The 27,986-nt window shown below is 41.1% G+C and overlaps 1 protein-coding gene across 2 annotated transcripts; it reads left to right on the top strand.

Moving 5' to 3' along the window:
• Positions 1–1,358: 1,358 nt before the first annotated feature.
• On the top strand, positions 1,359–27,986 carry CDH17 (cadherin 17). 2 transcript variants are annotated; one of them, XM_040546482.1, is made up of 18 exons: positions 1,359–1,630; positions 4,356–4,425; positions 6,963–7,061; positions 7,627–7,761; positions 9,020–9,158; positions 10,370–10,528; positions 11,118–11,317; positions 12,559–12,690; positions 13,478–13,628; positions 14,340–14,555; positions 15,941–16,017; positions 17,260–17,451; positions 18,602–18,846; positions 20,729–20,859; positions 22,079–22,315; positions 23,074–23,190; positions 23,311–23,427; positions 26,384–27,304. In XM_040546482.1, exons 2-18 carry the CDS (start codon positions 4,381–4,383, stop codon positions 26,494–26,496), a joined length of 2,505 nt encoding a protein of 834 aa, XP_040402416.1. In that variant the 5' UTR covers positions 1,359–1,630; positions 4,356–4,380; the 3' UTR covers positions 26,497–27,304. The 2 variants fall into 2 exon arrangements, with proteins under 2 accessions (XP_040402416.1, XP_040402415.1); XM_040546481.1 differs by lacking the exons at positions 1,359–1,630; positions 4,356–4,425 and having other exon boundaries at positions 6,806–7,061; positions 26,384–27,986.

Here is a 27,986-nt window from a genome sequence, read left to right as displayed (position 1 = left end):
CTGACTTAATATATGTGACTTGACTCGGCATTTTTTAATGAAAAAGAGGGCTAAAAATGATGTTCAGAACCTGTTTATGTGATTTTTTTTTACTTTAGGCTTAATTTTGAAATGATTGGTCATTCATGTTCAAATAATATACAATTAATCTGCATGTAAGTCACTTAAAGTCAACATATTTCCAAGAAAGTCCAATTCCCTCCCACTTATTATATTTGCTTTGAAATCATTAACAATGACTTCTACTGCTTTAGTGGAAACTGTTGTTTTTGAGCTGTGCTCCAAAGATAACTCACTGCTTTCAGGCAGCTTTTGAGAATGTCTGAATCACTCTGAGTACGTGAGCAAATGGAGAACAGTCGTGTTTGAAAGCATGCTGAAAGCACTGTCTAGATGTTTTTTTGTTCCTACAGAAACAAATGCTGTTTTCAAGAGAAAAGTGTGATCTGGAGTAGAAACAGAAAGCTCACCCTTCCCAGAATTTACACCTTCCAGCTGTAGTTGACTCTAACCGCTTCTTTCTTTGGATGCATAATCCAGAAAACGCTTAATGCGCTGCACAGATAATTAAACAATGTTCAAGAGTAATTTAACATACTTAGGAAACTGAAGCCAGAAGTTAGAACCTGGATAAAAATTAACATTTGATGAGAGAATAAGTCTGTTCAAAACATCTGAAATAAGCACGATATTACAAAGTGAGTTAGCAGACAGCAAAGCATCATAAGGATTACTATTCTTAAAAACCTTCTATTTATTTCCAAATATGATTTAAGTGTAATGTATTTTATTTATTTTATTTTATTTTAATTTAATTTCATTTTATTTTATTTTTACCATAGCCCTTTACAATCCAATTGATTTCAGTTCCCCTTACTATAGGTACTGTAATTCACAGAGTAGCAGGCATTGGTTACCCTGAAGGGCTGAAAACCTAAACAGACATAAAAGATGACACACGAGGGAAAGGTATTATTACATCCTTACTGAGAGGAGCATCTGGAAATGGGAGAATAGAGTGATTTGCCCAAAGTTACCTAAAGTAGATTTGCTGCAGAGCTCAGGCAGAATTTGAGCTCTCTGAGACCACGACTGAAGAATTATTCTTACAAACAGGCCGAGTCCTCCCCACGCACAGGTCTGCTGTGAAAACAAGTCACGTTTATGTCCAAAACCTTGTCTTCCACATGCAAACTATCCCTGTGACTGGCAAGCAGCAGACATCTCCACCTGAGGCCCATGCCGTCTCCTTGCCACCTCCTGTCCAAAAGGACAACTTTCGCCCTGCGGCTCCAACCTGCACCCTGCGTGTTCATTCCTTGAAACCCCACTGAAAAACTGGATTCAGAGAGAAAATCCCAAAGGACATAAAAAATACTGAAGGCTGTAAATTATCTCAGAGCTACACTGCTTCCTTCCGTGGCTGCCATTTCATACCACACCTAGTCATTAAGAATCAATAATTCTCCATGCTGTTAATGTTTGAGCCACTGAACCTCTAGGGCGAGTCTCAGAAACTATAAACTGTGTGGAGAAGCACAGGCAGACACTGCCAACCTGCACAGAGGTGAACCCCACAGATGAAAGAAAGAAGTATTTTTTAGACCGAAACAAGCTTTTCGTGTTACAGGTAAGGGATGATCTAGCTGTCATTTCACTGCAAAATTGTAAAAGCTGAAGCAAGGGATTTGCTGAAGGCTTTGCTGGCAATATTAGAAACTCAGCTGTCCTTGTAAAATGGATGACTGCTGTGCTAAGGCTTAGTCTGGTTTGTATTTCATTTGGATCAATTTCCTCTGTTTTCGCTTTACTGAATTTTAACATCTGAAATCAATCATTTAAAGAAAATCAACTTTTTTTTTTACTTTTTTTTTTTTTTTTCCCATGGAACCAAATACTTTTGATTGTTCCTGATATTCAACCTCTGGGAATATTCTTTGTTCTCTGAAAGTTTATTATTGAAAGTCACTGGGATATGTGTATGCTGGCTATGCTAGAGATTTCTGTTCAGGCAGAGGAATCAGAAGGGATTATTAGGGATATAGCAGTGAAATGAAACAGAGAGATGAAGGGGAAAATATGGGTCCCGTCCTCAGCCAGATCTCAGGCTGCTTTTAGTTAAGTTGATCCTATTCTAATCCTGAAACTGTCTATTGTTGAAAACCTTTGTATGAGTTTATATGTACTGAAACTCTATTCTGAGTGACAGAGGAGTATGCAGTTCAGGGCTCTGGTCCTTGGCAGTGCCATGACTCGGTGGAAGCTTCCCGCCGTACAACAGTGGGCACTGAAAACACCCCAGACATTTGGGGTTCAGTTCAAGGGCTGATCAAGCCACTCATCATGGCCGTACAACAGGCACTGTAAAGGGCACAATATTAGGGCATGATATTTATATTCAAAGTGGAACTGTAAAGGCACTTTACCCACAACCCAAGAAATGGCTGTATTTCCACTGCTGCGCTTTGTAGTCAGTTTTGGGCAGAGACTCCTGGCCAAGACACAGCACAGATGGACAGCCACATGAAGGAGTGCATTTTCCAACATTTTCTGTCCCCTGCACTAAGGCCGGACATGTCCCATCTATAAATTTTCTCCTCACCACAGTAGGTCTTACTGCCTCTCTTTTCCCTAAATCTGGACTATAGTATCCCCAGACCTCCCCATACCCTTTTTGCTAGCCTCTTGCCCTCCTTCCCCCAGTACTCTCAATTCCCATGTGTCCCACCACTGCTAGCTGGCCAAGGGGCACATACGGACATGTATCTCCCAGAGGGTCAGATGAAACCACTCAGCTAACCTCTGGGTGCATACTGCAGCCTTACCCAGAGAGGGCACAGCTTTGGGTCTTCTGTCCCACCTGCCACCCCAGATCAACAAAGAATTAGTTTTTCAAGGTTTCTGCCCTCTATCAAATGCAGTTGAAACTGGCCAATGTATTCAGAACGTGCCAGGAGGAGAGGGGAGGTTGTGAGACAGACAGGAAAAGAACCAATCTCCATACACTATCTAACTGCAATATCAGCAACAGTTCAAAGTATCATTTCAGGTGGTTCAAAATGTCTTCTCTACCTCTCAGTCCTGTTTCTGCCAGATCCCAGTTCCCCTGGTTGCAGGCAGGCTGTTGAGGGACCTGATCAACAGCAGCAGTGCCAGGCAAATGCAAGGATTTCCCCTTCAGCCCTACTGTCCAGACAAATATAACAATCTTCCTCATCACCGCTGGTTTCAAAGGAGTGCCATTTTATTTTCTTCCGGTACCCACTCAGGTAGCTGCTGCCCATGGGAAAGAAATAATAATTTCGAAGGGCTTGATTGCCCTTGATGAAGACCTGCTCGGAATGGGATTTGCAAGACAAGGTCCCGTGTCACATACTAAAATGACTGCTAGAGAAAACAGCAATGTGGGCAACATTTTCTATATTTGCAGGTCCTATTTTTGGTCAGCCATTGAGAAAAGAAAAGTTAAAAAGAAAAGATATGCTGGAAAGCCCGAGCAGGTGGGCATCTAGAGAGAGCTGTGCCTCCACACTGTTCACACTGTTGTTTTTTTTCTCTGTGAGTGCCTCCATGGGCTCCAGGGGCTGTGGTGGCTGAAGGATACCTGTAGGTGTGAGCCAGCTAGCACGGAGCACCATGGAAGACATCAGCACTGTACACCAACCTCACCTCTCTCCAGAACCTGCCTCAACCTTTTTCTTAAAATATAGAAGTAACGAGAAAGCAAGACTTAATTTCTGAGGAACACATTTTGTTTGCAGGAGGATGCAATATCAGTCACTGCACTGTGTGCTCAGCCTTTTCTTTTTTTTTTTTTTTTTTTGAAAATCAGGTTCCCTTGAGGTAGGCAGTGCCCCTTGGACTTGGAAATTTCATTTCCAGTAGCTGGGTTGTTGTAAGGGGTGCAGAGGCCTACTCCCTCTGCCTCTGCAAGCCTCATTGAAGGGATATTTTTCATAATCAGAAGATGGGGGCCTCAGGATGGCTTCCACAAGACCTTCAGCTTCCTGTGGTTATAATGTTCCCTGTGAAAGTGTCGTTGCTTTCAGTAAAGCAGAAATGAAAACAGGGCTTGTGTGATACTGGTCAGCTAAGCAGTGAGGCTGCATGACTTGAAGTTTCGTGCCGGCTTTAACTTCTTTTTGACAGCAGCTGAGGCTCTCACGGGACCTCTGGCAGCCTAGGGGACAGGCCTGATGGGCACAGCCACCCAGGACGCCAGTTCTGTGCCCACTCCTGCTGCCCTAGCAAAGGGCAGCTGGTTCTCCAATTTTGGGAAAATTTAGCTGTAACCTCTACGCACAGAGTTGGCCAACTCTATAAGGGTTAACTTGACTTTCACATCTTCTTTGCAGGTGCTAAAGCAAAGCATATTCCAGTATGTTTAAGCTGCGTGGACTTCAGTTTCTGCTTGTCATTCAGTGGGTGAGTTGTAGTTTTTCCTTCATTTATCTAGGAGCAAACAGCAAAGGTTGCCCAGGAGCCTCTGAGCTCCAACCTTGAAGGTGCCTGGCAAAGCGGCTGTAACCCTGGGTGCAGGAGGACATCCCAGCCATGTGTGTGGTCCCACGGCCAAAAGTTAGGCAGCCATGTCAATCATTAGAAAAAAAAATAAGTTAGAAGAAACCAATTTATCTATTTTGACTCTTGTAGTTCCTCCTTAGATACTACTTTTTTTTTTCAATAGATATGTTTCACGCTAATTACAATTTTAAAATACTGCAACAAATCACCAAAAAATGAGGACATCTGCATCATCCTAGTGCATTGTTCTGCTTTATGATCCATACATGTGCTGCCATATTAAATACATTTAGAACATATAATGGCATATGGTTTAAACCATGCATATTCATTATTTAACCTCATTATTCCATGTATGTGAATCCCTTCTCAGAGGATTTTCTTAAACTGAAATGTATTAATTATGCTATTTATGGACTTCATCTAATAAATTCAGTAGATTTACAGATGTTTCTAAAGGCTTCAGTGACAGCTCCTGCTTTATAATTGAAATCAACAGCAAAGATAAAAAATGAGTCAAATTCAATTCTATGAAAAGAATGCCTTAAAATACGGAGGACCTGGGACTGGGGCTGATGTGCAGCAGCGAGCACCTCTGTGCCTGGCAGTGCCAGTCCCCATGAAGGCACACCACAGCCATTACAGCTGTCTTCAACTGAGCTGTCAGCCAGACACAGGCCAAGGAGTAAACCTTAATTCCCCTTCAGGCCCCTGAGGAGTGATTCATGCTGTAGACATGCGTTTGGAAATATTTATGGTCCACATAAAGTAATTTTAATTGACAGGAAGAGATATCTTTTACTTGCTTCACAGCCTGCACTTTGAACCTGGTTTTATGGTGTCAGCCTTTGTTCCTCCATGGCGGGGCAACTCCCCCTGTCAAACATGACCAAGAAAAACCTCTCCACAAAATGGCCCTGGGAAAAAACTCCAGGAGATTTGCCCTCCTCCAGGAGTCAGGCTGTGCCCACCAGTGCCACGTGGGTCAGATCCAGGGTCCTGCTAACCTTGTATCTTGACCCTGGCAGAGACGAGCTGTCAACATTTAGTGAAAAAGCAAAGGGTAGCCATAAAGTACACTTTTCTGGTATGCATAGCTATTACAGGGCTTTTGGGGGTATGCTTCTACTGTCATTAGCATTCACTAGCATCCTTCCCCCTCCCCTCGCAGCTCTTTCCCCAGTTCTCACAATGTTCTAGTTTTCCCGTTTGCAGAAAGAGTCACAAACCCTTGTAGGCGAAGAGGGCAAAATCTCTGGCTATTAATAAGCAAAATCTGGCATTATTCAAACGCAGCTTGTGACACACACACAGAGAGCAGTGCTTTAGGGTAAATTGTGCTGAACTTAGCTATGTTTTTGTCATAGCTGGAATTAAGTTTTCCCTTGGTGATATGTAAGCTGTGCTTTTCTGTGAGAGGCCAAATAACTGTCTCAGCAGCAGCAGGACCAAATCCAGGGGAAAAGTCATGCAGCAGAGAACAGGCACTTCCAGAGCCTGACTCCATAGAGTAGTGGACAGTGTGACTATGGCTCTCAGGATCCATACAGCAGAATAAACTCATTTTTCCTCTGGAAGAAAGGGAGGAAAACCCTGTAAGACTCTCAGCAGAGAGTTTTATCTCTGCTGCCTAATGACGGAGCCCTAATTCTGGCAGGTGGCTCTTCAGCATTTCCAAGACCTCAGGGACCAGGAGAGAACAGTAGGTGTTTAAGGGATTTTGGTTTTGCCATTTCAGAATCAGGCAGATTGTTTGAACTGTAGGCTGAATTGTCTTGTATGCAAGAGCTGCTCTAAGAAACTTATTTTTGCCTTTCTTTTTTTATTTGGAAGCAAGAACTGCCCTGAAACACCAGGGCTTTTAAGAGTGTGTCTGGAGGTCTTTGGGCCCTAGGGAGGGGTTGGCTATAAAACACATGAAAAATTTGCCAGAGAAAACAGCCTGTGAAGGCATTGCCAGCTGGAGATCAGTAGGACAGTAGTAGAAATTACAAGGGGTGCATCTGCAAGTCCTCCCCTTCTCCAGGTGGGGTGCTGGGTGTCCCAACACACTGGTGGCCACAGGATTGCACAGCTCCTGGATGGGACATGGGAGTGGTCCAGAAACGCTTCTGTGAATTTCCTCTTGCTCTTAGTCTACCTTCAGCTCTTCGGTGTGTCTGTCTGCTCTTGAAAGTAGATCAAAACTCATTACGTAGTGGTTAGAAAAGGGCAGGACACAAATGTGTTTTCTTAAATTAATCTAAAAATAACACTGCCTTTAAAAATGGGTGCATGTTAAAGAACTATGAGATGTTCAGTGCAAGTGCCTCTACTGTTACACCAGAGCAAAATAACTTGCAAGAGGCTCAGTGATGGAGAGTTGCTGTGTGTGTGTGATGACAACAGACATTCCTCAGCTGCTCTTCTCCACCGTTCTCTCTTTTTCTCTCTCACAGGCTATGTGCCAGAATCTTGGGGACCTGAATTTAGCTGGGCCTCTGAAAGACATGAATTTCTCTATTCCAGAAGGTGCAGGAGTACGCCCCATTTACCAGGTAATCAGCATCTCTTGGTATCCACTCCATTCAAATTGAAGTCTCTACATGCGAAAAACAGGAGACAAGCCCTTCTCTCAAACACAGTTTAGGGGCAAAACAGAGATTAATAGTTTAGGGGTAAAACAGAGATTAGTAACAGCATTCCTTGAGAATGGGTTTCCATGCAACTTGTGTCATCATTTTCCTTAGTCGCTGAGGTTTTCTTCCCAAAACCTTAACCACAGAAGGACAGATCCAGCTCCTAGGCAAATGGAGGATGTGTGTCATTTTTTTTCCGTTCCCATGCTCAGACAAAGTCCTGTCCTAAGCAGACGTTTTCTTTGGAAAGAAACCACAGTTGGGATTTCCTGCAGCATTCAGGAAATAATGTGAAAAGTTCTCTGTTGCAGATCAGAAGACAGCAGAATTGTTTCAGCAGGCTCTTGCAATATCATTCCTCCAGCCAAATGCACTGTTGGCAACAGGCTTTAAAAGACACAAAAGCAAAAAATTCTTTAGATTTTGGTGAGATAATGCTGAAAAAAAAACAATGATTTTTCCCTCTGATTTTTCCCTATACTAGTTCACATCTGAGTCACCTGTGATTTTCAGAGCAACTGGTGAAAAAGATGGAATAATTGACATTGTGCCAAAGACAGGAATGCTGTATCTCAATGGATCTCTGGACTGGGAGACTAAAGCCGTGCACAGGCTGCAGGTAAAAACTCAACGAAAAATAGAAAGGAAAGGTTTTTCATATTCATCTTGCTAGTTATTCCTGAAGACTGGTAGGGTGAATTCCATGGCTAGAATGTGAAAATAAACTATTGTCATGTATTTAGAAAGGTTATAATCTATTTAGTGACAAATGATGTAACTAGATGACATTTAGACACAGAAGTACAGACCTAGCCTCTGTTAGATAGCAGCAGAAAGCTGTTTGGAGATATCCGGGACTATGTGCTTGTCCTGTTATTATATTCTTTCAATGAAGACCTTAGCATGAACACTGCTGGGAGTGGGACAGCAGGTACGCAGTATTTTTGCCTCAGTACAGCCTTGTGCTCTTCTTCTATGTCAAGAATGGCATTGCCTTTTTTTCTGAGGCACTACCAACTGAGAAGGAAATGATCATGAGAGGATCAGTGTCTGAACAGACAAAGGACACGATAATGTTTTAGTTAGCCTTAGTTATCTTTCTAAAGAACAAGATGTCTAGCACTTCAGGTTTAGTAGTTTCACGTTCTCAGCTCTAAAGCACACATGGATTGGTGAAGTATTAGAGAGGACAATTTCCTAGCCCCAGAAGTTAACTCTAAACTTGTGAGTCCTTTACAGACAAGAAGAAACAATGACAGAACTGAAGAATGATCCTTGGTGAGGCATAAATAATCATGATTTGATCTATTGTGTGCAAACAAAATAAAGTCCAACAGACATAGTATATACTTGATGTTTTAAAGTCAAACAAATGAAAAATGAGAAGTCTCATTATTCGGAACAAAAATATCATCAGAACTAAGGATTAAGTTTTATTAACAAATCTTTGGATCAGCCTACCCTTCTGGTTGATGTTAACAACAGTACACTTGAGTCCTCTATATCATGTTGGGTTTTCTCCTTTTTCTTTAGAAAGTATCTATTTCTATTTAAAGGAGATCTTGAGGTTTAAGCTATGCAAGAGTACAGGTAGTCTGCTGAGGCTGGAAGTTAGAAATTGCCCTCTGAAAATTGTCAGTAAATGCAGGAATAGGTTATTCTGTTTTGTTGACGTGAACCATCATCAGTGAGCTACTGTGGTAAATTTGTTCTTGTAGATGGAGCCACCCAGTGATGGCTCTCACCAGATTTGCATGACAGTAGAAATTACTTTGCATTTGACAATCATTTGATTGTCATTTTCATTTAGGTCTTTACATCTCAAATTTATCTATGTGAAAATAATTATTTGTTGTTCCTTCTTTTTTCAAATCAAGGTGGAATGTCTGGATGAAAATGGAGATGTAGTGAAAGGTCCATATACTGTGACAATATATGTTGAGGATATCAATGACAACCCACCAAAATTTGACCAGCCAACTTACACTGGAGTGGTGAGGCAAAACTCCCGTGCAGGTAATAATCGCAATAATTAAATTCTTTAGTTAATAGGAAGTTAGATAGATTAGTTAAACAGTAAGATAAATTGGATGCTATACTTCAACAAGCTGAAAAAAAAGAACAGTTTTCCCTCCCACGGGATTGTTCTAAATAAAGGTACAAACATGTACAACAGAAATGAAAGTGCAAACAGGTGACCACTATGTGGTGTAAAGGGATGACTATATTTAGAAATATTTCAAAGTACTTCTTGTTTTGGAAGTACTGTTTAATAGAGAAATATAGCTGCCCTCTCCATTGCACAGAAAACAACAAACAAACAAACAAACAAAAAACATGCTTGAAGAAGTTTAAAATTTAAAGGTTGCCGAAGATTATACAGACAGACAATGTCAAGAACATGTAAGTCCTTGCACATCAGTGAAATAAAAAGCCAGTGCATAAGTGGGGTATGTGTTTATGACCGATGGTTCTCAGAACCTGGGGTGAACATTAGTATTTACCAGAGAGGCCTGGGTTATGGATTGCAGTAATCCATTCCAGAGATAAGGAAGAATCAAAAAGCAGTTTGAGACCTACATCTTGGAAGTGAAATGAAGAACTCAGCCAGATGCTATCACTGTGACCATGGAATCAAGAAGAAACTTTCACTAAAGAATGTGCATATAAGGCTCCATGAGGCCAGAAAATCATTCTGCAATATTTTAGCGTGTACTTCAAATGCATCCAAGTTGAAAAGATTTTGAATGTTGCATGGGTGCTCAAAAGGCAAAAATGCGCTTATTTTACTGTGCATCTCTATTTATTTTTTTCATTGTGTGACTGTTCCTTTATTTACAAGTGTGCCACAACTGTGCATTTTTCTCAAGGTGCTCTGTGTTGAACTGCCTTATATAAGGACTGTGAAGTGTCTTTAAAGTAGTAAGAAATACCAGGTGTGGGCACTCTGGCTAGTAGATAGCTGCTCTCTGAGTTAGCTCTGCCACTCCTGCATCTATTGTTCTTCACCCCTATTGTGATCCTAATTAACAGATAAAATGGACCCGTGGGATGGCACACAGGCTATGTAACCCCCATGCACAAGTATGTCTTACCACAAGAGCTGTGTTATGAAACAACAGCAGCTCACTGTAAGATGACTTCCCTGCTTGTGAGCTCTGCTCAAATGGGCTATGTGTTGAGGTTTCAGTCATCTCTTACAACTGTTTCTTCTCTAATCCAAACAGGCAAACCCTTTATGTATGTCCACGCCACTGACCTAGATGATCCAACAACCCCCCACGCACAGCTGACATACAGCATTCTCCACCATTTTCCCAACCCTTATTCAGAAATGCTTTTCCAGATTGATAGTGAAACTGGAGCAATCTCACCAAGTAAGACAGGTAAGTCAAATTACTCATCTGTCAAAAAACAAGCATGAGTTTGGGGGTATACATAGGAAAGAAACAACAACTCTGATGTTAAATTCTAAATAAACTCAGTCAGTGGGACATACTCCACAGAGACCCTGGTTTTGGTGAAGTTTCTTTATGTTTCCCACCAAATTCAAGAGGAGTTAGAAGAAATGGAGACCAGGATCTGAAAATATGTTGAGAAGACAGATAGATCCTCTGACCCTCTGGACTACACTGAGTTAGATCCTGGGGTTAGTTCTCTTCCTTGAAATCTAGAAAACCAGAAGCATTAATGTGAAAAATGTAGAGAAAGGTCAGCCAGCTGCATAATCCCACATAAACTGCAATAATTTTAAAAAAAAAAAAATATATATATCTTCTGCTAGGCCTACTATGTTGTGCTGCATTGTTCAGAGAAGCCAGAGGAAGCAGATTGTTGAGATTTGGCACAGAGGTCTATCTAAGGAGTGATCCCGGAGCAGATGTAGAAGCAAGATACATGTAGGAGGCAATGGGCAGGTGAAACACCTCCCCAGGCTCTGCTTCATTTTCTCACAGCTCTTTGCTCCGTCTCTAGGCTCCTATTACTTAGACCCCCAAAAGCAGGACACCTTCACACTTGTTGTCACCGTGAAGGATATGGCAGGGATGACAACAAACGCTTTCACCAGCAGCGCCGACGTGATCATCAATGTGAAGGAGAGCCTGTGGAAGGCTCCCGCCACCATCTACATTCAGGAAAACTCGACCAAAACCCACCCTGTGAACATCAGCCAGGTAGGATCCTTCGCCACAGTCCCTGCAATGCTCCTCAGTGCCGCAGTTATTTTCTCTTTTCTCAGGGCATTCAGCAATGGATTCTCCAGAAGGACTTTGGCACCTCCCAGTTATTTTCCATATGGTATCCTTAGGAAATGATTTTTAGGACAGGTCTCATTAACATATTGTCAGGATGAAATAAACGGTTTGACGGGAATAGATAGAGCCAATATAAGCATTAGAGTGACTAGACTTTGCCTTTCAGTTTGGAGAGGCTGGTGGCATCACCTGTGTACAATAATATTCCATGGACAGAGGAAATTTTGGAAAAGGTCATTTAGGTTAGCTTCTTCTGTCTACAGAAGAGCTTGTCAGGTGTCCAGCTCCACTGCAACCCTGTTGTGAGTAGTTCCCCTTACTCAGAGACATCTTCTGTGGCCAGTTTTGTGTGACACAGTGAACCTGCCATGTCAAAAGTACCTAGGAAAGATTTGAATAGCCTCCTGCAGCTTCCTGCATTCCCATGGTATTTCTCTTCCTCTGTTATTTCATTGGGCAAACACGAAACATTTTGCCTGTAACTGCAGAGTGGGAGTGATGTATGTACCAGTAAATATTAACCAACAGGCCAACAGCCATTCAGAAATGTTTGACTTTGAAAACCACCTTGGCACTGGCACCCCCAGTGCTGTGATCCCCTGAGCATGGCGGGATTCCTTCATTAATTTGGCAGCCTTTACTACATTTAATTTTATATCTCAAGTATCCCACTGAAGATTCCCTGTCACAGACTTTGAGGCATATAAAGAGCTTCCACACACATATGTGCACTTAGGTTCTGGATATTTGTTTTACTGTTCCACATCACAGAATTAGATAAAAAAAAAAAAGAAAAGAGGGATAGGCAGTGTAAGGAGATGGAATAAATTAGCGTCAGGACATTCAAATAGTAATTCCTTCTCTTTTACCACCATTTACCTTCACAAAACCCTTCCACAAAAAGATAGGCATAATAGCCCATCCTTGACAGCTGGAGAAACTGAGATAAAATGGCTTCACCACAACAGTTCAGAGAGCAGGGATGGATTATTGGTCTGGTTTTCTGAGGTTTATCCCGAGAGTCTGCCAAACTGTTAATTTTCTGGTTTATGAAGCTAACAGGAATGCAGTCTTTTCTGTTTGTGGCCCAGAAATGATCCCTGTTAAATCTCAGTCCACACTTGTGACTTCCTATCCTGACTTATTTTTGTGTTTTTTAGGTGCACTCAAATGAGGCAGATGTAATTTATGAGCTTTATGAAAAAGAAAAGCTGGCCAGACTCCCATTTTCCATTGATCAGAATGGAGTTATTTATGTGACTGAGCCATTGGACAGGGAAGAAAAGGATGCTGTAAGTAAACATGCACAACCTAACCGATGGGAGGGAGCAGCCAGCTGATTACTGCTGTGGGAGTAAACACAAGAAAGCTGTAGAGGATAGAGGGGGGAAAAAAAGAAAAGAAAAGTTTTGTTTCTTAATAGACATGAAAGTACATTCATAAATGTAAACAGTTTTCAGTTTGCTACCCTAAAATATTTCTCCATGGGTCTGGTGTAGCAATCACCACCCATAATGTTATGCATAACGTGCAACACAGAACACACCGTGCCGGGGTTGTAGGTGCATAAGCAGAGGGCAAGAACTTTGCACATTTTAAACCTAGTTCAGATCCCAGGGACCGCAGCAGAGGAGGAGTTCAAGTTGCAGCTGGAATTTTAAAGTTACACTGAAGCCCTCCATCTTGGGGGCTTCTATGCAGAAAACCCTCTCATCTTTTTCTTGGAGGAAATCTGGGGACAGGAAGGCCAAGAATCAGCTATGCTGGAGGAATCGCATCTTTGTATGTGACAGATTCGTTTGTAAAGTGACAAAAATTAAATGTTCCTGCTCTTCATTATTTTTTTGAGAGAGTAAGTTCACAGGACAGAGATTTGTTCAGGACTTCTCAGTTCTTTTGAGAACTCAGACCTCGGGCACAAAGGCATCATAGAAAATCTCTGACATAAACAGAAGGAAAATACTGAGCAGACGAATGAGAATATTTCATTTGCATGGAAGGCTCCCATGGTTATCTATTTAAATGCAAAAATGTCACTGTGGACATTCAACACATCTAATCTTGCTACCCTCTTTGCAGTATTCGTTCTATGCGGTCACAAAAGATACAGTGGGAGAACTGGTGGACAAGCCTCTGCAAATTCACGTTATTGTGAAAGACATTAATGACAACCCCCCTGTGTGCGAGAATGCCCTTACTATATTTGAAGTTCAAGAAAATGAAGGTGGAGGTAAGAAAACAGCTTCTACTCATTTATACACATCATTCTAGTCCTCTTACTGTTTCCAGCTGGGTGCAAACAGCTAGAATTTCTTATCCCAAAGAGTAAAATACAGCTATCCTGGAGGAACATTCTTCTGTGCCAACAGCCCTGTTGTTTTTGTTCTGAGAATTCATGTGGAAATCATATCAGTAAACTGAGGAGGACAGACCCCAAACCAGTATTTAATAAATGGTGTTCAATTTAAAACGTAGATTTGCATTTTCCCGTAATTGGACTAATGCTTAGAATGTAAAAAAAAAATAAAAATAAAAAAAAAATCCTTTTATTATCATTTCAAGAAATACCATTCTAAAAGTGGCTTGAGCCCTTTTCCACCTATGCCCATGCTCCTCCAGTGTAACACCTTTGACTTCAGTGGGCCATTACTGAAACCTATCCCTGTCTTCACATCAGTTATTTGGTTTCAAAGAGGAAAGTGCCTTCTTCAAAAGCACAGTCCTCTTGCACTGCCCCAAGCCCAAACCATCTGTTTGGGATGTTAAAGGAAAAAACTCTAAGAAGTCAAATGATTGTGTCCGTCACAGTGTTTTCCACACAGCTGTGTTCTAATCACCACCCTACTTGCATCGGTGTCACTGTCATCACTGTGCACCTCTGTGGAGAAATAAATGGGTACCCTGCATTATCCAACTGACTCTGATTTCTCCTCTGCCACAGGAAGTACTATTGGCACCCTGCATGCTACAGATATGGATGAGAAGGACACCCTTAATTCTCGCCTGAAGTTCAATATTGAGAGTCAGGTTCCTGCTGTTCCTACAAGTAGTATGTTCTTTGTTCAGCAAGACACTGGGACTTTGCAGTTAAGGGGTCATTCGTTAAACAAGCGAATTGCAGCCAACTATACCTTGAAGGTGATGGTGACAGATGCAGGTATGTAATGCCTGAAGTTATATGTTGAAGTAGTTTTGTTCATGCTGACATCTCTGACGCTCAGTGTGCAAGGGACAAGACGAGTCCTAGGGAATTCTAATATCTGGAGGTATTCAAGGCCTGTCTGGATGCTTACGTGGGCAGCCTGCTCTAGGGAACGTGCTTTGTCAGGGGGGTTGGACCCGATGATCTCTTGAGGTCCCTTCCAACCCCTACAATTCTGTGATTCTGTGAATTCACTGGAAGCAGCACAGGCATCTGGCTTGTTCTAGAATTGCCCTTCCTTGTTCTCGAGGTGCAGAGACATTAATTGTGATTCATAATGCAAGTATGGAAGGAAACCAGCTCTAGGGCAGTGCATGGTTCAACTGGGCTTGTTCGTTAACACGTAAATCTCTCTGGTAAGATATTTCATTTCACAGGGAAAAAAATAAAGAGATCATATGATTGATTGTTTAGATATTGCATTTTCCCCCCTAAAATCTCTCAAAGAGACTCACTGAAATAACTGAAGTTATTAAATGCAGCTGCCTAGAGAGTCTAGATGATGTATTTTAAAAGATTAAGAGCTGAACTTTATCTTCAAAAAACAGTCTTGTCCATTAGGCAAGTTCCCAGGAGTCCTTTGTCGTTCACTGAATGGAAAGGAAATCAAACTCCTTAGAGCTTTGTGCTGGAGTCCTCACAGTCAGGCAAAATTTGTGCTTGGAGGAACTTGCTAGTACATAAAGCAGTGTGATGTATCCCTTAATGAAATAGCATCACTTAGATATGAAAACCTTGCTGGGGGAGAAGCCAGTGAATTGTTTGGGATGCTTGTTTGAATTCCATCCAAACGTTTTTAACTTTCAGCTTATGGAGCACACATGGAAAACACTAAAATCCATCTACATTGGAATATCACACAGACAGAGAGAGTATGGTTTCAAAATCACAAATCCCTTACTATGGTGCCCCTGCCCAGGGAGTGAATAGATTTATGCAGATCTGAGGTTTAAGTTTGGCTATAATGAAAATGAAGGTGCTGTCTGATGGCCCACCGAGAGGACATGGTAGAATAACATCCTGAGTGTTAGTTTTTATACGTAAAAGTGATGTTGAGAAAGATAACACAGTTCATAGCCAGGATGTGGTTAAAAAAAGTGAGGGAAATAAAACAAAAGAGGATGGTTCAATGTTCAGAAAACTGGGAAAGTGAATAGTAAGACAGAGTGAGGTTTTCACTGATTACAAGGTACTGGAAATTGTCATTCTTACAGTAGCAGGGCTTTGCTTGATTCAAGCAATTTGACAGGGCTCATTTTTGCACATAGTGAACCCTTCTGAAGCAAAGTTATTTTTGGCAGAAGGGCTGCTGTGACATTGCTTGTTCTTTTACCATGCAGATTTCCAGACAATCTGTGAAGTGCAAGTACATGTCATCGACATCAACGACCAGATTCCCATCTTTGAAAAATCAGATGTGAGTATTTTTAACACCGTCTTTGATGTTCCTAACAAACTTTTGACAAATGTTTGAGCATGCACTCAATGTCTACAGAAGTCAATGGAAAACTAACCATTTACAGAACAGGTAACAAAGCAAACCACTAGTGAAACTAAGGGCAAGGTATTGCTGGAAAGCCTGCTTATGAGGTCTGTCTAGACAATAAACAGTGGGACTAATTCAAAGTTAATTATGAAATGCAAGATAATTTGCTGTGCAAAAAACTATGTGTATAGAAATAAATTATTCTGTTAAAGCAGTTTATTCCAGAAGTGTACATTCCGGAGGGAAAAGGGGAAAGAAGAGGTTTAAAATTAATTAAAATAGCTAAATGAGCAAAAGCTAACAACTCCCAAGTTCACTTCCAATTATAGTACTAATGCATCCAGAAAACCCCAAAGATGAAACGTACTTTTAGCTGAATGGAAATATAACACTATTTTTTTTAACCAGAAACAGTTGTCCAGCCATCCATGCCCAAACACAGACCTGCTAGCCCTTGGTTCAAAAGCAGGTGTCAGGCTCTTGCCTCCTGCTCTGGTGTAGGTGCTGAAGCCTGGCAGAGATCTGCAGACCCTCCCTGACTTCTGTCAGTTGGCCCAAATCTCACTGCAGTGGCTGTCATGCCTACATTTAGGTGCTTAAGCTCCCACTAAGCTCAGAAAAGCTGTCCAGCCCGTCAAGTGTAGGTGGCCTCTTGGGGAAGCTGTATTGGTTTTGGGCCTGTTGCCTTTCTCATCAGAAGGTCTCAGTTCAGGACCTGGTCTCAAAATGAGATTTCTGGGTTAAGGCATACATCAAATAGAGTAAATTAGGGCTGCTAATGTGGCAATATCCCACAGTGCATGGAGCAATTAGATATTTAAGAGTCTCAGTGCCTGGGGTGCTCAGTGGGGACAGAGGTGACCTCTGTGCTGTCCCTGCTGCTGTGAGCATTGCACGTACACGGAGTGGTTCCACCAGAAGAGGTAAAAGCTGCTCCAAATGGTCTGTGACTGCTGCTGTACTAGTAGCTTACCCACTGACAGAGATCCTGTCACCTTCACTAAATGTACAGCTAAGAAAGGGGATATAGTTTTGCTCTAGTGCCCTTCTTGCAGCACTAGGTTCCCCCGTGCAGCGAGGTAGCTAGCCTCTACTGCTGAGCTTGTAGCACTCAGCTTTTTATCTGCAGATGGTGCTAGGTGTGTTATGTTTCAATGATCTCTCTCTCCTCAGTATCACAATGTGACTGTTGCAGAAAGTATCCCAGTAGGAACAGTGATATTAGAAATTCAAGCTACTGATATGGACGAGCCTGGCACAGGGAGCTCCTACATCATTTACCAAGTGGAGGAAGGAGATCCAAACAACAAGTTCATCATAGAGACAGATCCTGAAACAAACCGAGGGTTTGTCAAGATTAACAAGGTGAGTAGATGGGTTTATTCTCTTCTCTCTCCCTCTACATGTACATAATTTGCCATAAACAGTACTTCATTGGTGCAGTGCTCAGGCACACCTATCCTCCTGCCTTTGTTATCCCCCACCTGCCCTCAGCTGCTGGCCCCGGCTCTGGGCTCCGGCCGATGAAGGAGCTCTTTATGCACCATGGGGAAAAATGGCGTTATTGAGTTTTACTTGAGTGATGTAGATTTTCCTTCCTGCTGGTGATCTGGGCCATTGGTGGTTTTTGCCACCAAGTGCAAGTGAAACTAACTTGTCTCAGTGCCAGTACAGTGAGGAAGTTTGTTCCTGCTGAGGCCAACGTTGGCTGTGACAAAGCCAAGGTCAATGTGTGCTGAGGTGGGTGATAAATCCCGCATGCTGAGCGTTGGAATCAGAAACACAAGGAACGATTTCCATTGCATCCATGCGTTTCAGTATCAAAAGGGTCCTCCCTTTGAAATTAGCATTCTTGGAGGCACGTGAACTATGGGCCTGGAAAAATGATCACTCATTTTCCAAGGAGTTACACATAGTTTGCATCAAGTTCACGTGCCACTAGTCAGGCCATGGGCAGTGATCAGTGGGTTATCTTTGGGCTCAACCTCAACATCATTTTTTCCTGAAGATGCAATTGTGAGAAACTCCGTGCTGTAACAACCCTTGCAAGCAATTCTGTCAGCCAGAGGTCATCCAAGGCCTTCTAGTACAGAACTATAAATACCATTGCTGTAAACAGGATATAGTTATTAAACTTAGGCAGGTGGCAACATTATTAGGAAATGCAGTTGCTGAGGAAGCCTCCAAATGGGCATATGGTTTCACTTACATTGACTTCTCAGTGTCATTTTACTCTTGACAGCTCTCCCCTATTTCCTCTATATCTTCCTTGGGAAGAAGAGGATTTTGCCATTTCTCATGGCCAGAAAGGCAGGGATGCTCTCCTCTGCCATCCAGCAGGGGCACTGGGGTCTCTGCCTGTGGGTTGCTGCCCCATCACGGGTCAGGCACACTCAGGTGGGCTACAGATGGGAAATGAGAACACCCTCATGTCTGCCTGGTGCTTGCTGAAGCAGACAGCGGTACTATTGCTTAAAACACTTTTTTTTTTTTTTTTTTTTTCTGATTTACCCAGGCTCTTGATTTTGAAACAGCTAAAGTGCATAACCTGGTGATCAACGCCACAAACCCCGAGCCTCTGGTGTCAGGAGTGCAATACAATGCCAGCTCCCGTACCCTCTTCAAAGTTTTTGTAACCAACGAGGATGAGCCACCTATTTTTCAAAAGCACGTTTACACAGCAAACGTATCTGAAGACATTCCTGTGAACACTCTGCTAGTAAAAGTGGAGGCCTATGATCCTGAGGGGAATACTGTAAGGTAAAAGAGAGTGACCAAGATTTATTTATTGTATTTAAGATTTAGAATTTTTTCCTAATAGAGGTACAAGGAAAACGCACACAATATTTGGCATAGAGGAAAAATTTTTTTTAGAAAAGCTTGCCTATGCTCAACTTCTGGTAGAAAATCAGGTGTGGTTGGGTGGTGGCTGGTGACTTACCTGCAGCCGACTGCTGGGCAGTGCTTTTCTAATCATCTTTCTGTCTGTGTTGTGACAAGCATCACCAGTGGGGCCCTTGAACAAGGAAACTAAAAGTGAGAAAGCCCAATGTATGTCTCCAGGAAAAAGTCAAGAGCCGGTTTGAGAAAAACAAGGTTTCCAAATACATCTTACCAAATGCCTTTAAGAAATTAAGTATGTACTGAAATGCTCTCAGGAACCATTAGAACAGTAGCCAACTTTCACATCATTCAGGACACCGCAAAGGGCTTTTATCCACCAAAACACAACTAATAGCGAAGCTCAAGTTCGTGGCTGATAATTCATTCAGTTACTTTTCTGACTGTCAGAGACTAAAGGTCTACCTCCACCATGGATGCAAAGTGCTGTGCAAGCCAACTCCTGTGCTTGTGAGTGGGATACAAAACCTCAAACTGGCTCATTTGGTGGACCAACACTTTGTCATAAGGTCACCATGAGCCTCTGCCAGAGCACAGATCCATGCAGAAAGTTGTGCAGCATGGTATAAATGTATCTTTTCCAGTAGTGTCAGACAGAACTGTTTGTGGTTCTTGCTGCACGATTCCCAGCTAGAATGCTGAACAGATCAATCCAAAGCAAACAGTCCTTGAGATTTAACTAAAATTCAGCAAAACACCAAGTAGTTAATGGAGTTGCAGAATATGACCATTAGGCCTCCTGTGGATTTTTATTCCCAGAGGTTTCTCATCTACTTCCCCCTAACTTTTGGGAACTTAGCATGTTTGGCCTTCTGTCAAGCTGGTTAAACAGTGAGCCACATAGTCCAGAAGCTCTGGGAGATGATGACAGAGACAGATGACAGAAATTCATGTTTACATAAACCACATCTATGCTAAAAAATAGGTTAAAAGAAGTATAATAAAAATTATAAAAAGTAAAAATTTACAAGCATGTCAGCATGCTGTTTTAATGCAATGGGTACTGAAAGAGCAAAAGAATGAAAAAGGTCACATATAGTCAATAAATGGCTTTGTTTTAACTGGGTCATATGTTCATGGTTAAATTTGTATAAGTAAATACCCACAGACCCTGTGATTTTTCTGCCTTTTTATTTTTATATTTTTTAAACAATAATATACAGGCAATTATGTGGTGATGTTTAAAACACTCCCAAGTTCCTATGGTAATCACAGCCTGCTCCAGACTGGCAGCAGGTGACCTCTGCAGTCTATCTCAGGGTGCTTGGTCCCTCATTTATGCAAAAAAGGGTGCCTGGCTGCACTGCTCCTCCCACCCCACACACTTTGGCTTGTATCCCCACCAAAACCAAGGCATGGCAGACATGATGGGGAGAGAGAGACACGGGGTTGGGACAGAGCACCCCTCTGGACCAACAGCTCAGGAATGCCACGGGTTTTGCAGTTACAAGGCAGGTAGAGTTGTAGCATATATAAGCTGGAGGAGCCGTGGCATTCCCATAGTTCTGCTCTCACTCTCTAGTGTCTGAACTTAATCCCCACCAGAAATTGATGGGTTTGGCCTCCCTTCTTCTGTCTGTCCCTCCTGGATGGCTGTACTATTAGGACTCTTCCAGTAACCCTCTCTTCAAGTACAATAGCAACCTAGCTACTTGCATATAATCAGTAAAGTATACGCTTTGTCAACATTTTTTCCTGATTTGGAAAAATATATGTGATTTTTTCCTATTTCCTTCCAAAGATACTCTTTAGAAGGTGACGTGAAGAAATGGCTGAAGATTGATTCAACCACTGGGAACATATACACTGCTTCCACTTTGGATCGAGAATACAAAGAAGTGTACAAAGTTGATGTTGTTGCATCAGAGACAAGTAAGCAATGCAATGGCTACACACACACACAGAGGAATCCTCTGCCCTTACTGCTTTATGAGGAATTATTATACTTCCCATGACTTCAGGAGGACAGGGCAGCAAAACTGAGTGCATGGAAAGTACAGGAATATGTGGTGTATCTTTAGAAGATACATTCCTTAAGAATTTAACTTTCTTAAAAGACATTTTGGTCTTGCAGATAATGAAGATTAAAACAGCTTTCATGCAGTTAGCTCTCATATGCCATTATATTTGCTTGAGCAACATGGCATAAGGTGAAGGCCTTAATTTCTTCAGTGTTTACAGCATCAACAGTTTTTTACCATTTTTTCCTCTACACTTATAAAGATTTTAATCTTTCTTGTAGGTATGTTTAGGCTTCCTGAAAATATATCTGGAGAGTAATTTGTAACCTTGTATAGAATTTAATTTTATTATAAACAAATCTAATACCTTAGTTAGTCTGAAATCCATTAAGGCTCCTGGTTCCAGCCATTTGGATATTTCATACAGTCCACCTGGGGAGATTTCATTGTGTATTTTACATAAAATAGGGGCTAAAAGTCTGGACTACATTTGACTGAATGAGGTGTAAATATTGGTTTCCCTTACTAAACACAGATAAACAGTAATGCTGGCCACTGTTTTGAGGGACCTGGGTAAAGATGCAGATACTGTATGTCAGGAAGAAGGCATGTTTCCTCAAACATTGAGCTGGTGTGGGGCTGGTCCTGCAGGAATGGGCAGGAGAAATGACAAGGCTCTGAGAGCTTCTCTTGGGTCTCTTGTCATGGCCCTGGGGCAGAATATTGACTTGAATTTCCTATATACAGAAGAGAGATGGGAAACTTTTGGAGTTTCACACTTAAAAAAGTGTTCCAAAGAGTGAATGCTCTGACCTTGGATATGACCACTTACCAGATATGATAGTCTAGCTGTCTCCTTTTGCTTGCTACTATTCTGTAGTTAGCTGGGGAAAAATAAACCATACTTTTTAGAAAGTGGAAGTAGCTAACAGGAGTCCCTCAGGACCTCCTGAGACCTTACTTCTGTGTCCTGCAGAAAAAATACCACCTCCCACCCCTGCCTGATGGTGTACCAGGTGATATGATGGTGTATCATATAGGTGATACATATACGATAGCTGCAAATGCCACAATCCAGCCTCTAAGTCCAGCCTGTGACTTTTAACTTTGCATTCTGTTAAACTCTACAGATAATGCTGCTCAGAGATCCAAAATACCCTTCGTATTACACTTAAAGGATGTGAATGACAACCCTCCGCAGTTAGTTACGGATTATCCTACTTTCTTTTGCCACCCGCTTCGTGGAGGAGAGAAAGCACTAATTCAAGCTACTGATGTTGATGAATATGTATTTTTCCCCACAATTACTTTTTCTCTCGGGGATGATACGGATACAAGAAATAATTGGGAAATCTCAAAAGTCAACTGTAAGTTAATAAAGCTATTCTTGTAATGATATGGGATTCTCTAGGTAATCTGGGAAACCCATAGAAATGTTGAATTCCTTTCTATTCATACTTTTGCATATCTAATATTTCAGGTAGAAAAAAATGTAAGTTATTAAGAAATTCCGTACATTTTGGCATGTATTTATTTGAACACCTAAGTCTTTTTTTTTCTTCAAGAGATAACATTTAGTATGCTGCAAGCTAAGATTTTTCTAGTACTTATGAGAGAAGAAAGATGTAAGAATAAAATGTACTGCATGCTTAAAAGAATACAAGATGCTGGCTTAAAGAGACCTTTGGACTGACCCCATGGATGGTATACTCTTACATTTCCAAGTTTTAAAGCATCTTAGATGTGGTATAAGTGCACTAGAAAGGTGGTCTCTCCTACTAAACTATCTTGGGAACAGTTTAAGTTGGTTATGGCTTATAAAAGTATGTGATGATTCTCTTGGTTTAGATGTGATCATACCACTGTAGTACTGCCCAAGATTAGATTTGGCCCACTCCAGAAATTAAACAGGAAATTCTTTGAGCATATGATACAGAAGGCTAGACTAAGCATTCAGACAGTCCGTTTTGACTTGAAGTCTGCAAACCAGTGAGATCTCAGAAGACAAGGAGGGAACTACCATCAAGAGGAAAGGGGCCTTAAGAAAGAACGCTTGCAGCTGTAATGAATGTTGACCTAAATTTTGTGCTTGAGCTGACACAAATATCCCATTTTTTACTTACAGATACATACGCTTACCTTTCTCCAAAACATAGTAACTTTGAAGAGAAGGTGTACGTTGTTCCAGTGATAATTAATGACAATGGAAAACCACCTTTGGAAAACAAAGTGAATCTTGAAGGTATGCTATGCACAGCTATTTCAATATGGAAAATATTATTTCAAGACAACAGTAATACATAAGAACAATCAAGCTACACTACTAAACTTCTTGTTAACTTCATGGCATTTCTTTTTGCAGTAAAAGTCTGCCAGTGTTCAAGTGAAAAGTCATGTTTTATAAAACTACAGCATGAGAACTCCAAGCCAAGCGTCGGCCAGGCAGTTGGGATTCTTCTTGGTGTCCTGCTAGTTATTGGTAGGTGACTTCTTAGCTGGTATGAAGGTCTCTGAGTCGTCTCTTAGCTGGTCTCTGAGATGGTGCTGCTGCATTTCTGACACTGATTCACTCCTTTGGTGAACAGATTTTGTGAATGTTGCAGAATGAGCAAAAAAGCAAAGATCTCATATCTGAGACCACGATCAGTGCTTCAAAGGTTTTCGTCATAGGGATACCTTTCTTTGGACTTTGCTTCTGCATGTCACAGCAAGCAGTTATAACAAAAAGACAAAAGAAAATGCTGCACTTGTAGTACACTGTGATTTCACTGCTAACTACCACCTTTTTCCTGTCAGAGAATGGATTGGAACCCCACCGTGGGCTTTCAGATTATAGTGAAAATAGCAAAGCATCCAAGAATGTCATGCTATTTACTGTCTGTAGATTTCCAATCAATTGCTACCCATAGCTTATAATTATGCTTTCTTTCACCTACTTCAGCTTTGCAGGTTTACACATGCCAGTGGGAGAATTGCTTTGAGCTGTGGGAAACTGGCATTTACGTTAAGTACGATTATATTGTTAAGCAGTACTGAACAGTGTTATGTTCTTATAGGCATGAGCTGATACAACTTTGACAAAAGGTTTAAAACTTTTTTCCAAAACAAGACAAAATCTCTTTTTGGTATTCTTTTTATGAACATATGTGCAAAAGTAGTGAGCACTGTTGATGGGATCCAGTTCCCTAGGAAATGAAAAGCAAAAAGAATTCAGTGCATAATGCCATGTGATTTTTGACTGTGAAGATCACAAGCTCTAGACTGGGGGACTGACAACGAGCCGTGGAGAGGGAAGGGAGTGTGAAAGACCCATGGAGAAAATCAAAGCAAAGAAATTAAACACTTTACAGACCTCATATTCAAAAGAGTAGGGTGAAATTAGAGGATAAAGGGGAACAAACAAAAAAAACAAAAACCCCAAGAACTTATGTAAGTAATAATTAATCCAGTTTGAGAAGAAAAGAGAATGAGTCCCTGAGAACAAGTTCCTGTTCAACACCTAAAAAGACAAAGACAAACCTCTGTGCTAACTTTTCTTTTGTAATACACAAACGCCAGGGAAGGTGCTCATGCATATTTGATATGTGTTCATCTTTTGAAGATAAAAGGAGAAAAAAATTGATTCAAAGAACCTAAAACAGAAGAAACCATTCTCAGACCAAGCAATTGACAGAGAAAACCCTCAATATGCATCTTTACCATTTCTGTTCAAGCTTCTCAAATAACTTGTTTTCTCACAATGCCTTAGTCTGATCCCTTGCTTAGCATGGAGTCATATAATAGTGAAAATTATGTTGGGTAATTGACTAAAGTTATTTTCATTGAAAGAGAGATGTCAGCTTTAAAGAGCACATTAAAAGTTTTTTTCTGCATTGTAACTAAGAAAGAAAAATGCAGTGTATGTAGCTCATAAAGGATTTTTAAAAGAATTCCTGAAATGAGTATCCAGGGTTTATTTTTCAACATAAATTTTTCCACTTTAAAAGCAAAATCAAACGATAGTCTCTGGGGTGGACTTAACAGGGATCTGGGATCAGATATGGGCAAAAAGAAAAGAATAAAGGAAGTATCTAAAAACTTTTTGAAACCTGGGGATATTACAAATGTTGAGTTTGACCTTGAAGCTCAGAAGATATGACTGTAAAAACAATCATATCTTGGAGGCCTGTCTGACACAAGAATGAATTCTTGCATGAGCTAAAGGTTGTCTCAGATCTCAGCACCTGTTGTGACATGCACAAGGATCCTCTGTACTTTTACTTACGTTAAAAGAAACACAAAGCATAGACATTGGAAACCAAGATACAACAAACCAAAAAATGAACCACAAACCCTCAGCCAATCCAGTCTGATGGGACTTTCATTAAAACAAAATTTCTTGCTCTTGGAAGGTGTTTCTCCCTTTGAGAAGATGGTGGGAGAATGACAGAATTACAGAATTGTTGAGGTTGGAAGGGACCTCAGGAGGTCATCTGGTCCAACCCCCTGCTCAAGCAGAGACACCTACAGCACAGGGTCCTGTGCCTGGGACCACGTCCAACTTGGCAGATACTAGGTGTGTTCTTTGATCAACTGCTGAGATACTACAAATATAAATGTCAAATATGAACAACTACAGAAGAGATATTCAGAGCAATGAAGGGGGGGGAAGGGGAGCAGCAGGGCACTTCTCCATAATTCAGTACAGGACCAACGGGATGTTGAAAGTGAAAGATAATCTAACACTGATAAAGAGGAGATAAATTTACATTCAGTGCAACGAGCTCATTTTGATTTTAAAAGGATCAAATATATATATGTATTATGTACATAATATGTATATTTTCTGTGCATATATACACATATATATATATGATTAATGAAGACATTCACAGGCACCTTAGATTGGATATGACAAGTAATGATAAAGGGTATAAATACTTCTAATTCAGGCCAGAAGCAAATCCCACTCATTCTCAGCCATAGGTGAAGAGATCTCTGAGATCCATCAGTAATTATTAAGAGATATAAAAGCGTTCCTGAAGGAGAGAAATTTCACTGTCAGTAGTCTTAGCTTTGCTGTAACGGAATTGCCATTCCATTGGGGGAAAAAACAAACAAACAAACAAACAATCAGGGACTACAATTCATGACAACAAATTGCAGCTCAAAGGAAGGGGGGCTAAAAAAAACCATCTGGTCAGGTACCAGAGGAGAAGTTCTCCTCCAGGGGAAGTCTCCTGAGTGCTGAGGCATCTCATTCTCCTCACCAGTGCCACAGGTCCCTGAACGTGCTGTTGACCCAACAGTACGTGGTCATTGTCCAGAGCCATTTGGTTCCATTCAGGATGTAAAGCAGTGTGTATATTACAGTATGAGTGTCAGACCCTTTGCTGAAATACCTTCTCAGAATGTTTTCTCTTTGCTTTACTGATGAGTGCTCTCTTTTTTTCCAGGTGCCATTATAGGGGGGGTATTTTTTCACATGAAGTACAAACAGAAAAATGAAAAGAAGAGCCAACAGAAAGATGTAAAGGATCAGACTGAATGTGAAGTACTGAATAAATGACTGTATATTTCATCAAGAGAAAAATGCCCTTTGGGTTGGGAAGAAGTGGCCTTTGTATCTCCCAAAGCCCTGAAGTGTATTATCATCAACTGAGGATACAAGCATGCAAAAGCAGGCTCCCAGGGTTTGGTCCTCACTTTCATAAGTAATACTATTCAGTCACATAACCAAAACCAAAGATGCACTTCAGCAGCAGCCATTACTCATCAGCTTTGACAAGTGTTAACTCATGACACCACCAAATGCTGAGCTCCTGCAAGGATCAAATGCATGGAACCAGTCTTTGTTCGGCAGCTAAAGTAAACATGGGCTTTCCAGAGGACTACACTTTATCTGACTGCATATCTATGGCTCTTTATATCTCAGTAAGTAACTGAATAGCAGAACAGGGAGTAAAGTCCTGTGCTACATTTGAAGATGTCCCATGAAGTAACAAGAGTCTCTGACTGTTAGCAAAGTTGCTCCCAAGCATTGTAGTCTGTAATCTGCCCTGGGTAACGCCTGCTTACATTATTCTGGTGACTTTTTGCTAGCAATATTCACTAGCAATGTGACATTTCAGCTATGATATCCAGGGTATAACCAGTTTGTGAAGTGCCATGGCTTGTCATTACAGTTTTGAGGTTAAAAAACACATGTTGACTCATGTGGAAATTGGGTGATGTGCTGTTTTATCATACTGCTGCCAATATTTTGCTTGCCCCCTACATACTTGATAAGAATAAAAATCTTCTTTAAAGGTTTTAGAGTCTATTTATTTTTAAGAAGAGAGAGAGAGACAGTGCATGAGAGCAAACCATGGCTGCTTGGTTATCTATTGTATTTAACCTTTACTTTCACATCATACAGATGCAAAATGGCTCTCAGGCCAGAGTGGTATATGGCTGTCTGATTCTAGATGCAATGATTGCTGGAGGCACGTGTATATTGATTTTAGTAAATGTATTTGGGCCCAGGATGACATGCAGGGAAGGAAAGCCTTCCTCCTGACAGCATGCCTATAGAAGGGCATTTCTGGTGACAATTTGAGGGAGACTTTTCTTTTAAGCTATAAATAAAAGCTGACAAATATTGTGCTAAACTGAAAAGACAATATACTTTTGAAAACATTGTAGAAAAGGTCATATGGAAAAGAGTATGCTTGTTTATGCAGTTTGTTGGTTTTTTTAATAACTTTTGCATGCAGCACAGAACTAGAAAGAAAAGAGCGCTTTTTTGGTAGCATTGCATTATAATAGGTTTTCCTAGAATGCTGCCAGCAAAAACTGTGCTTTTGGGCTTCAGCGACACAACCCAATTGTTGTATCTCTTACCCCAGCTTCCCCAGCTGTCAGAGCTCTGTTATTTGCTGTGGGGCTCGCTGCTGGAATGTATTTATTTTATGATGGGAATGCAATCCATTATATTTGGAAAGTATGACATTCAATTACGTCAGTGTGTCCAGGGACTGGGATTAGTATATTGTTTTATAAATAAAGGAGCCAAAGTTC

Source organism: Cygnus olor, chromosome 2 (genome assembly GCF_009769625.2).
Source record: "Cygnus olor isolate bCygOlo1 chromosome 2, bCygOlo1.pri.v2, whole genome shotgun sequence".
NCBI lineage: Eukaryota > Metazoa > Chordata > Aves > Anseriformes > Anatidae > Cygnus > Cygnus olor.
This window is presented reverse-complemented; position numbering and strand designations above follow the sequence as displayed.

What these genes read in the sequence shown, in the direction of transcription:
- CDH17 (XM_040546481.1), top strand. Translation starts at nt 6,879, where the DNA reads ATGGAGAGTTGCTGTGTGTGTGTGATGACAACAGACATTCCTCAGCTG. An exon ending in GAGTACGCCCCATTTACCAG is followed by an intron (nt 7,062 to 7,626) that starts GTAATCAGCATC and finishes TCCCTATACTAG; the next exon opens with TTCACATCTGAGTCACCTGT. An exon ending in TCAAGAAAATGAAGGTGGAG is followed by an intron (nt 13,629 to 14,339) that starts GTAAGAAAACAG and finishes CCTCTGCCACAG; the next exon opens with GAAGTACTATTGGCACCCTG.